Source organism: Rhineura floridana, chromosome 6 (assembly GCF_030035675.1).
Source record: "Rhineura floridana isolate rRhiFlo1 chromosome 6, rRhiFlo1.hap2, whole genome shotgun sequence".
Lineage (NCBI taxonomy): Eukaryota > Metazoa > Chordata > Lepidosauria > Squamata > Rhineuridae > Rhineura > Rhineura floridana.
In genome coordinates this window covers 57,480,653-57,493,067 of record NC_084485.1, presented here as the reverse complement: position 1 = coordinate 57,493,067, position 12,415 = coordinate 57,480,653, and the positions used below count along the sequence as shown (strand labels likewise).

Here is a 12,415-nt window from a genome sequence, read left to right as displayed (position 1 = left end):
CCACTGCCACTTTGTATATGTGGAACCTATTCCCACAATTAACATGTGAAGCAGGCTTTAACATACTTCCTATAGTTCTAGAGAGTAAGAGGGGCTTAACCTGCATACCTAAGAACTTTGTGGTTAATATATTGTTATCTGCCCAAGCCACTGGGATGTGGGGGTGGGGAAGTATAAACATAACGTGATAAAAGAGCACATATATACATATCTTAGCAAAATTCATTTTTTGCTTTACAGTAATCAAATCTCTGGACCGCTATTCCATGCCGCACCCTGAAAGATGTTGCCCCATCATCACCCTAAGATCCCTGCCTTCCATCTTTATGGTGTCTCTGTCCTGTCTCACCCATATGCTTGGCTGGTAGTACTACAGAAAAGATCAAGGAGGCCTTCCCTAATTGGGTTCCTTCTCCACTGTAGGTTTTCTACATCCCATAGGGCTTTAGGAACTCTGGTTCAGAGCAGTAGTTTTCAATCTTTTCAGATATGGGAGCCATCTTTAACTTCAGCCTGAATCCACTTTGTTGTTGTTGTTGCTGGTGGTGGCCACCACTGCCTCTTGTGAGTCCTAACCAGCGATGCTAGTAAATTCAGAATTGGGGAGACTTTTTTTTTAAAAAATCCTCCAGCTCAAAAATCCCAACCCAAATCCACTCTGCCAGTCTGTAATAGTTTCACCACCAGGTAACCTTCACTGTCAGCTCACCCCTCCCCTTTTCCAAACTTACACTTGCAAAAGGAGGAGGACCAAGTGTGAATAGGAGAGACCTTCACCCTTAAAGCCTGAGTGTTTGAGAATGCTCAACAGTATCCTTTCTAACCAGGGTGGATGGGAGTTGTAGTTGCCAATGGCTCCATAATCAACTCCATATACACCCCTGGCTGGAAGAGATGTTGCTGATCATGCTCAGACACAGCTCTGCCACCAGTTCCCTCCTTCTGCAATGGCAAGCTTGTCTAGGAAAGTGGGAGAAAGTTCCCTTGGACTTTTGTCTTTCTAAGGTTTCTTGGTAAAACCCGAGGTTTCCTACCAAAAATTCTTTGAGAAAACTCAAAAAATCAGAACTGATTAGACCAAAGCTTTAGAACATGTGGCTGAAATATTAATAGATCACCTAATCAATCATAATGAAAGATAGTGGAATGGCATATTTCAGGATCAAGACACTTGGTCATCCTTCTAAATGCAACCAAAAATATTTCTAGCACTACTCCACTAAAGAGCAAGTACTAATTCTTCACAAAATGATTTGTTCTCCTAGTCTTCCATATAATATTGGAAGGGAATTAGGAGGGGCTGTCAGTGATGTAATTCAAGAGCCCAGTCTGCTTCTGTGTTGGGATTGCTTTTTAATATGCTTTTAAACCTTTTTTTTAAATGTTTTTTTAACCTTTTTTTAAAAAAAGTCTTCAAAGTTTTTATAAAAATGTTGTTAAAATTGTTTTGTTTTAATGTATTTTAAGGTCTGTTTTTATGATGTTTTAAAGTGTTCGGTGCTTTTGTTTGCTGCCCTGGGGTCCTGCTGGGAGGAAGGGCGGGATATAAATCAAACAATAAATAATAAGAGCTGACAAATCAGTATAGGATGAGCATGTTAAACTTCTACTCTGTTCATTCTTGTTTCCCAGAAAGATACCTTAAATTTCTCATCTGAAAAATCCAGAGCATCTGCAAGTTTCACATAATATCTCAGAATAATATTTGTTACGAAGATGCACATGCATTATATGGAGTAGAGCACAGATTTGTGTATCTAGTAATTTAGCTATTTAGTTTTGTTTTTTACACTTTTAATTACTTTTGAAGTGCTCCCCAGGGAAAAAAGTTTAAAAATACACAAAATGTACTTAAAAATATATATATATATATTGGGGAAAATGAATATTTTCAGATATAAGACCATATCCATTTGAACAGACTTGCTAAGGATTGAAGGCGATAGATTTTGTATCAGCAGCCATTACAGTTATTCTGGTATGGAGAGCTCCAATGGCATTGCTGCTGTGGCCACTAGCCACGGGTATGAAGGTTCTCCAGAAAAATCCCAATGACGTCATTGCACAACACTTGGTAAGAAACTGAGGGTTTCATGTGCTCAAAAAATCCACCAAGGTTTTAAAAAATACAAAATAGTAGCAGGCCCATACCTGTTTCATCTTTGCCAGTTCCCTGCGAGTGTGTTCATCATTGCGCAAGTCCTTCTTATTCCCCACAAGGATGATGGGCACATTAGGACAGAAGTGTTTCACTTCGGGAGTCCATTTCTCTGGGATGTTCTCTGTAACAGCCAATAACATTCTCACAAAGCAAACCAGGCTGTGTCATTAAAGCCCCCTCACATTAGAGACAGATTCATAGGTATAAGCCTCAGACAGAGTGGTTAGAGACTCCTCTTCTGAATAAGCCATCCCCAGATCAACAGAAAACAGATCCAGTTTGTTGCAAAAAGTAGGACTAGTTATAATGAGAGTTCTATTTCCAGAGTCCTGGCCAGTGCTTGACTGAGAGCCTACCACACCCCACAGCAGCTGTAAGGGAACACTGAACTCCCTATACCAGTGAAAGAAATAAAAAAGTGGCTGAGAATATGGGAAGCTGTCCTCACCCAGATCCCAGAGCCACAGCAAACAACATCCCTGCAAACGTGGGCAAGATCAGCTTCAGAGAGGCAAAATGCCACAAAGGAAAAGTTGTGCAGAAAAGATCAAAACAGCATCCTCCAAAGTATACACACTTCCTTGCAAATTCCAGCTAAGATAGATACTGCCATCATTCAGTCACCCCTTTTTTCCAAAAGCAGCAGCTCTTACTGCCTACTACTTTGTACCAAAAGAATTATTAGGACAGCCATAGTGCTAGCACATGCCAACCCAGTTTAGGACTTGTGTTATGCCCAGACAACTGTTTTGCTTTGAATGCAGAGGAGGGACCCTATCATTTTCCAGCCAGCCAGCTGCCTTTTTGATCCAAGATTAAAGCTTCTCTAAAACAGAGTTATTTTCTTGAGGCATACATCCTCAAGTTGTTAGGACAGTCCTCACAGAGCTACAATTTGCAGCACCCTTAACAAACCACATTTCCCAGGATTCTTTGGGGGAAATAATGACTATTTAAGTGGTATAAGAGCGCTTCAAATGCATGATATAGATGCAACCATGTTTAAGGAAGGCCCATAGCTTAGTGTAGATCATACCCTTTGAGTGTGGGTGATCCTAAGTCCAATTTCTGGCATCTCCAATTAAAATGGTCAGGTAAAAGGAGCTGGGAAACACCTCTGCTGGAGAGTCATGCCAGTATTGGGCTAGATCATTGGTAGGAGTACTTTAAATGTATGGCATGGGTGTGACCATGAGCTGGTAAATGGACAATATCATGTGCCCTATGTACTCATGATCCTTTATCTAAAGTCTGGGCTGTTATAGCCTTACCTAAACTGTCTGGACTATCAATGGAGAAGCACATAAGGATAACATCTGTGTCTGGATAAGAGAGGGGCCGCAACCTGTCATAGTCTTCCTGCCCAGCTGTATCCCAAAGGGCCAGCTCCACCTAGAGACACAGAGGAAAGTTTACATCAGCAAGCAGCACAATTACCACCCCTGCGGATAACAGTGACTGAAATAAACAGGAAAGCAACCTCTGTTTCTTTCACTTACATAAGGTGTCTTGGTTAATTGGCAGCTTTAAGGGCAGCCTAACACAACATCTACCATAATTAAACTGCCTGATCTCAGTAACTGATTATGACCATTATGTAGTTTGCTTTATAGGACTGCAGCGTTACCCTCAAGGGCACCGCCAAACTGTGTTACAGAATCACAAAGCTGTCTGCAGAGGCCAAGTCCAAATACAGTTCACAGCAACATCCCTTCTGACTAGTGTGGGATAGCCAGTTACAAGAAGTGCAGCCACACAAGAGATAACATGAAATCCACAACTGCTTAGAATAGTTTTGCAGAAGTTTCTGTAAACTACTCTTGAGTAATTAGTAACTGTACACAGCTTGCCCCAAAGACATACAGAGCAACACACATTCTTTTCAAAGAAAGCTAGCATCTTAAGAAGTGACTTGGGTAAAAGTTTGAACTTTGGGGAAGACGCCTCAATTCAAGGTTTTTCACAGTCTCCAATTCAGATCTATAAATCAATCCCTACAAGAGCAGGCAGGCTAAGAGAGTTCTGTTCTTGCTGCTGCAGCCCATTGCATTTCTATGTTGGATGCAGGGGAAGAATGAAGGGTTCCCTTCCTCTTTCAACAGCCTATTATTTTACCTGTATCAACATGTGTTTAAGTTCACTTTCTATTGTATACAACTGTTATGATGACGGGGGCTGCCATGATGAGCTCCTGGACATCAAAATTTACCACTACACCATTTGCCTGCATACAGTTCCATCTTGTCTATGGCTACCAATACAGAGCTTAAAGGTAAAGCTGGCTTTCGTGTATCAAGTCATATCCACTTGAAGCTTGAGAAAATATAGCACAAAACAGGGCATTAAAATCTCATCAGTTTAAAGCTCATGATGGTGTTGATGGAAACACTTAAATAGAGGCAGGAAAGAATAGGATGAAATGAGGGTTTTGACAATGGGCAACAGAGATAGACAAGAACATTAGTTTATTCGCACATTTATATCCCACTTTTCCTCCAGGGAGTTCAAGGTGAAGTACAAACATGGTTCTCCCCCTCCCAATTTTATCCTCATAACAACCCTCTGAGGTAGGTTAGCCTGAGAGACAGTGACTGACTCAAGGTCACCCAGTGAACTTCATGGCCAAGCAGGGATTTGAACTCTGGTCTCCCAGGTTCCAGTCCAACATGCTAGCCGCTATACCACATTGGCTCTCAAATTTTCAAGGGATCTGGGCCAGGAGAACCACCATGAAGTCCAGCCGATATGGATGAATCATAACAGAAGCTGTTGTGATCATTAGTGGGCCCCGGAGTTAAAAACACATGCAAGTTCAAAGGTGTAACTCCTAGCAGAGAGAGTTACCTGTTTCCCATCTACTTCAATGTCTGCAATGTAGTTTTCAAAGACAGTTGGTACATAGACCTCTGGGAATTGGTCTTTGCTGAACACAATCAGCAGGCAGGTCTTCCCACAGGCACCATCTCCCACAATCACCAGCTTTTTCCGGATTGCTGCCATGGCTGCAAAGACAGAAGGAAGGCTAGATATGAAGCACAATACACAAAGATGTTGGAGTGCTGCAGCTGGGGTGGGCAGAAGGTAGTTTGGGATCTACTGGTAGATCTCTGGGCAGTTTGCAGTAGGTCAGAAAAGATTTGACTCCCAACTGTTTAACGATAGCAACAACAAAACAACTTTTTCCATTTAACTTGGGCTGCTGAAATGACGACCAGCTAATAACCAGAAGTGAACTTTTGTGCAATAGGACTGTGATCTCAGTTTTGGTACTGGAAACTAATTCCTAGGCTCAGAATATGCTCAGAGGCAGCTTTTTCTTTGATTCTAATTGCATGCATTATGTACCTGGCTCTGGTAGGTAGATCTTGGGGTTCAAACAAACAAACAAATAAATCTGACACGCCCAAAGCCTGCTCACCCCTATGCTATAGCTTGCATTGGACTTGCCTCCTTGAGGGCTAGGTATAATCCATGTAAGGTATATGGCAACTATGTATCAATAAAACCTAAATTCTGCACTAATAATGAATTATAAGAACTAAACAAGTAATCAGGCTAGCACCTTTCTTTAAAAAAAGCAGAGCAAAAGACATTCCTCAGAATTTCTCAGAAATGTTGTATTTGATATCTGCACACTAAACAACTCCTATCAAAGAATGTATTAAAAGGAGATAGAATGCTAGAAAAACACACTGCGTTCTCACCATCACAGCCTGCCCATTTCCCCTGCTTGGACATCATGGGGTCAAACAGCTCAGACTTTGGCACATCCAGAAAGGAGTGGGGAGAAGACTGCTGGCTCTGTGCTCCCCATGGAGTTGCCTGGCCTTCTTGGTGGCCCCAACACAGCCAAGAGTAGGGAGCCTGCACAAAAGTCTCTTCTCCCTCCCACACTATACTCCTAGCCATCACTTCTTATTTGCAGCATTGGTGTGACCAAAGAGCCCTCAAGGATCCAGATGTTTATAGTTTATTTCCACCAGGGCAGCACTATCTTGAATAAGATACTGACAGCAGTCTAGACATATCATGTAAGATGTTCTCGATGTGCATCAAGCCTGAAAGAGCAGCAAAGAGTAAGCAGTGGTGGCAGCACAAGAAAGGTGGCGGGGGGAAGTCCAGAGTTGTTCTTCCACCATTCTACCCCAACCCTACCTCCAAAATTTCAAGTCTCGTATATAAAAAGGTACTTCAGCAGTTCCAGCAGTGGAGGGTGGTCTATCCGGGCAAATGGGGCACTGCCCCACCAACCTTAATCTGCCTCTCAGGCAGCCTCTAGTTGTCTTGCCTTCTTACTTACAACAACCAGTCAAGGGGGTAGCACTGGCTATCTGCTTCCTCCTTCTTAATCTCAGTGTTGCCCTTATGGAACTCAGCAGGGAAGATGAAGACAAAACAAGAAATAGCTTAGTTCTGCCTGTCATTGGCTCTGACTCCACCGTTCCTTGGCTCCCCTGCCTTCTCCCTAGTAGTCCCAAGAGGTACCAGCCACCACTGGCTTAGCCAACAGTCAAGGACAATACAAGCTGTAGTCAAGACATGGATCTTGACTGGCATTATCTTCTATTAAAACAGCATCCAGTCAGATGCAGTGGAGGCTGCTCTAGTGTCCTCGCCAGCCCCCACCTGCCTGCCTTCTTATTTACAACCAGTCCAATGGGGTGGCCCTGACTATCAGCTTCTTTTTCCTTAGTCTCAGTGTTGCCCTTGTAGAACTCAGCAGGAAGGAGGAGGGAGATGGGAAGAAATCTTAGTTGGCTCTGCCAGTCATTGGCTCTGGCTCTACCAAATGTTGGGCTCTCTGCCTTCCACCCTACCAGTCCCAATGGACGCCAGCCACCACTGAGTTCCAGCATCTTCAGGATTTGCAGTTGTCACAAGTCATGGGTGGTTCTGGCTTCTAATAAAGCATTAGCACAGCCTAGGTAATCAACCCACAAAAACTGTAGGCACATTTAGAAGGTGGGCAGTATCATGCTCACCACCACAGAGGTTGCACACCTTGTCAACAATCAGAGACCTGGCTGCGTATATGCCATACATTTAAAGCACATGAGTTCCCCCAAAGAATCCTGAGAACTATAATTTACCCCTCTCAGATCTACAAACTACAGTTCCCAGGATTCTCTGGGGGAAAGCTGTGAGCTTTAAATGAAGAGTGTGTATGAAACCCTAGTTAGTTGCATATTACTTTGCAGTCCTACTACAGTGCCAGTGGTGAAACCTGGACACAGAGCACGCTGAAAATTTCTCCTGCTACTATGCGGCCTAACAAGTTTATTTCAAAATGTCACAAGTACCTTTTTCCAAGCACCTTACAATAAAAAACCTGCCCTTTTATTTGAGTGTCTTGCTAACTTCACTTGCAGAACATGGCTGGGCAACATTTCAGAACAGATGTATAGATTAACTATAAAACCACAAAAATGTCCTGCAAACCAGACTTTCTGCTAGTTTTAATCCAGTGGAAGTTATTTCAAAAACCACAAAGTGGGGCTTACAATGATGCAACAGAAGCAACAGTCAACATGAATCACCATTTATACTTGAGAAAGTCTAGAAAATTGAAGATTGGCATATTTTTAGCACTTTGATCTACCGAACATTCTCTGTTTTTCTTGAGAATTAAAATTGCAGACTGCCCTTTTATATCCCCAAACGATTTATTGTAGAGAGCATTGTGAAAGTAAGAACTACCCACCTTCAAAGGAATGCAGCGCCTGCTCCTTGGAATGAGTCACTGACTCAGGGTCAGCCCCACCATTAGGCAGAGTGAGGGTGGGGAGCAGCAGTGAGGCATTGGAGGATATAACTCTGCTGCCAGGTAGCCTGACTTGTTGACCTAAGCCATCCTCTTGCCCTTGTGTACACCATCCCATTTCCAGTGCTGAAGAAAGATTGAACTCTAATTCAGCTTCTGTGCATGGGATGGGCAGGAGGCACCATCTTGTGCTTCGCCTCAGGCAGCAAAACATCTTGGGCCAGCCCTGTGCAGATCAGGGAATGCCGCTTGTTCACTTCCTTCCTTGCTTGATTCCAGAGATTCAAGAGACAGAACCTTCTGAGGGCTGGTTTGCTGCATCAGAAGTGACTGGATAATTGAAAGCACATACGATGCAGCAAAATTATCCTCCCTTCATGAAGGACAGTTAGAAGAAAGCAAAGGCAGACCAACTAATAATTATATAGAAACACACAACGGGCAGTCTTTTCTAGATGGGTGCTTTGGCTTCCTCAAAGCTTGCATTTAATTCATTTCTTGCCATTGTCTTTCATGGAGCACATATTGGTACTTATTGCTCTAGAGCAGAGGTGGTCAACCTGCAGCCCTCCAGATGTCGTTGGACTACAATTCTCATCATCCCCCAAAACTGCCTATACTGGCTGGCTACGATTTGGAGTTGGAGTCCAACAACATCCGGAGGGCCACAAATTAGCAGCCTTTACTCTACAGAGGCTGCACACAGGATTACATACAAACACAGATGTCTTATGTGTACACTTCACTGAATTGCAAGCTCACATTTAGGAAATCTAACAAAAGAGAAGCCAAAGGGCCAGACTGACACCCCACATGCACATGCTATCAGAATGGTTCCTTTTAGAATAAAATTCAGCATGGCAGGTGGTTCTCCTTAGGAAAATTAGGCAGCTGCATAGAAAGTGTAGCTTTCTGTGGGTTGAAAAGGCCAGGTAGTAGAAGTTGTCCAACGTTGCTGAGAATGTGTTTTTAAATTTGTGTATCTGTTTTTAATTGTTGTAAACCGCCCAGAGAGCTTCGGCTAGGGGGCAATATACAAATGCAATAAATGAATAAATAAAAAAATAAATCAGTAGCATTCTCTTCACAAGTTTTTTTGCTTCTGTGGGCCTTTGTGTCTTGGGCCTACTATTAGAGCACACTACAAGCTCCAATATAAGCTGTCCCACTTCATCTGTTTTCCTTCAGTTTACATATATCGGGTCTAGGAGGCAAAGGGCCCCTCCAGACTTTATTGTGGGTTGTCAGGTCCCTTGCTGTCAGGATCCCACCTCAGGCGCCACCTGCTAGGATCCCGCCTGTGGTCACCACCTTGTCAAGGTCGCACCTCAGGGTCCTGATCTTTAAATGGTTCTCACCAGCTCTACCAAAGATCTCTCAAGATCCCATTGCTAGGCAGCACCACCAGTCACTCCCTGTAATTCAATATTGCCTTGAGACTGTGCCTTAGGCTCTTCCTGGCCTATTGATACTTTGTGTCTAGGTGCACTTGCAGGCCACAACCCCTCTGTATCTTTGTGCCTATATAGAATACAGCCCTGGGTTGCTCTGGATACCTGATGATGTTACAGTATCTCTTCACCGCTGCCACCATTGATACTGTTTCCCAACCTTGGTATAAGCCCTGCCCACCCTTCTGGTCTGTGTAAACCCAGCCAAGGATCAGGCATTAGGTAAACCAAGAAATATTTATTTATATACACAGGAATAACAAGATTACTTAAAGGTATAGTTCACAAGCATATGGTTTCACCAGATGCATTTCTCTTTATGTTTCTAGTCGTCAATAACCTGCCTCACTACCAGCCTAATCCAATCCAACCCACAAAACCAACTCCAACCTCCCTCAGAACTCCCACCAACCGAACTCTCTCCAGCTCTGTCATCCTCTCATTTATACCTTCAGACACTCAAACGCTCAGCCAATCATAATACAACATTCTCCAGCCTTCCAGCCCATGTAGTCCCCCCCTCACTCAGTCTACTTACCATATATACTCTAATAAACCTGCACATACCATATTTACAGTATTATAAATACAGGGGCATCACATGGGTGTATTCATATTCTTGACACAACAACAATGTATTAGTGGTAGATTTATTTGCTTTATTAGTTGTTCTGTAATGCTTCCCCAGTATCACCACATTATTGCTGTCCGCAGGGGCATAGCATAACAAAAGTGGTACAAAAAAACCACCAGAACATTTGTGGTATGAAAAGGTACAGGATTTCAGCAGAAAGATACAGGATGTGCACTGAATGGAAATGAAGCAGTATGATTGCCCCAAAGCCTTTTCAGATACCAATAGTATTGAAAGAGGATTGCAGGTGGCTGCCCCAATAGCATAATGAGCATAAATAATCATGAGTGCACAACAAAGAGGATGTCTGGAGGGCCAATAGTTATACCATTGACTCCCAAGATTTTCTTAGGGGGACTCAAGAATATGCTTCTCAACTTAGGGGTCCCTTAGAACAAAACTGAGAATATTTTTAGTAGAGATTACTAGATCTGAACTCTGTGTATGTAAGAAATGTCTGTGCCATCTCTATCCAACAGCAGGTCCTCATTAGAGTAACAAATCTTGTTTAAAGAATTCAGTGCACCCTGTTCCTACTAGTCTTCTACCCACTTTACTTTGTTATGCAAGGCCCCATCTGCACTATACGCTTAAAGCAGTATTATACTACTTTAAATAGTCATGGCTTCCCTCAGAGTCCAGGGAACTGTAGTTTAAGAGTGCCGAGAGTTGCTAGGATAACCTATTCCCCTTAAATAGGGTTGCCATATTATCCAGTTAGCTGGGTTTTACCCAGATTATAGCCCTGCTATCCAGCACCCGCTTAATCCATTAGATGGCTTGGATTTTGTGGGCAGGCGCTGAGCTGCAGAGAGGAGCTACCGTGCCTTTAAATCTGTATCAACCCAATTTGCTGATAATGCAAAAAGCGCATGGGAGTTCTGTTTGCCTCTAATCAGTTTCATGTCAATTACACCGGAGAGGTGTGCAATTAACAAGAAACAATGAAACTGATAAAAAAACCCATCCTTCTCCCTTAGGCTTTAGCAATACTCCAGAGGGAGTAAACCTTTTTCCCTGTGTGCGTGCGCACTGAGTTCTGTGCCTTGGCAGACTGCAGCCCTCAACCAAGCAACAAGGGATGGGGGAGTCACCTCCAGAGCAAAGCAGCAGCAGTAGCAGCAACCTTTGCTTTAAAGTGTCTGCAGCTTCCACCCACTTTCCTCCTCCTCTGGCCTGCCAAGCAAGTTGGAGGTATGGTTTCCCTTCTCCTCTTCCCCTTCCGCCTGATTTGAGCTCCTCTGCCTGATTCGAGCTCCTTGCTCTTCCCAGGAGGCTGCTGGTGTCTTGGGTGAAGGCAGATTTTGGAAGCATGGGGGGGGGCATTGGCCAGCTCAGACCTGTAAACGGATCACCTGTTTTCTGCAGGTCTTGCTTTCTAGGGTTTGAATCCCTGTTCAGCCATGAAGCTTGATGGGTGCTCCTAGGCCAGTCACTGACCTGCTGCCTAACCTGTCACAGGATTGTTGTGATGATTAAATGAGAAGGGCTAGAACTGTGTACTCCACCTTGAGCTCCTTGGAGAAAAGGTGGAATGCTAATGCTAAGAAGAAAAAGAAGATGTTCCCAAGGCACAGCTTCCTCAGAAAACAAAAACACACTTTTTGTTTGTTTTCAGTGCCCTGTTGTCTGTGTCTTGGTTAAAGTGTATATCCAACCTTGATGTGATTATGGAAGGGGTGTACAAGTAGTGCCCCACCCAACTGTGAAGGTTTGGACAAACACTGTTATAGAAAACCAAAGTCTGTGTGAAAATACATCTTTGGAAATGCCACTGGTGCGATCCTAAGAACATTTACTAAATGATGTCATATAGAACTTGAACTGCACAAAAATTTTTATGGTCACGCCCATAAACACCTATGCAACCTTGTGTTTGGAGACCTAGAGCAGATAACACATTATTAAGAAACACTTTCCATAACTGTAAAGAGGTATGTCCACATGCGTGCATCCCAGGCACCTAAATGAGGGGTGAGAGCAGCATAGGAACATAGGCAGATGCCTTACACCAAGGGGTCCCAAACTTTTCTTGAAAAGTTACATTTTTATTGTTTTTATTACATTTGTAAGCTGCCCTGAGCTCTGTTTTAACGGTGGAAGGGCAGGATATAAATCTTCTTAATACATAAATAAATATTCCATAGTGTTGGAAACTAGAGCCTAGGCATCTAAGGCTGAAAATGTACATTTTTTAAAAAAAAGATTTCTCACATATTCCTTCAGTTTTTGTTGGTAATTACTAGGTAAAAAATAAAACACCTGGATAATGCAACTATTAATATGCTTTATTTGCATAATTGGCAATTAATTTGCATAATATGCAAATCAGCCTGCCAGATTTGTGGGACTGGAATATGCCAACCTGACCCTTAAAGAACTGGGAAGAAGGAGTGACTGTTAAACCA

The 12,415-nt window shown here is 43.0% G+C and overlaps 1 protein-coding gene across 2 annotated transcripts in view; it reads right to left on the bottom strand.

The window, feature by feature from the left end:
• The window catches only part of RHOC (ras homolog family member C), a 55,131-nt gene that overhangs the window by 1,204 nt on the left and 41,512 nt on the right, over positions 1-12,415 (bottom strand). For both annotated transcript variants that reach the window (XM_061631995.1, XM_061631996.1), the window contains exons 2-4: positions 5,006-5,163; positions 3,433-3,553; positions 2,152-2,282 (exon numbers count right to left, since the gene is read on the bottom strand). In XM_061631995.1, the coding sequence (XP_061487979.1) occupies positions 2,152-2,282; positions 3,433-3,553; positions 5,006-5,161 (408 nt within the window). In that variant the 5' untranslated portion in view covers positions 5,162-5,163. The remainder of the gene's footprint in view (positions 1-2,151; positions 2,283-3,432; positions 3,554-5,005; positions 5,164-12,415) is intronic.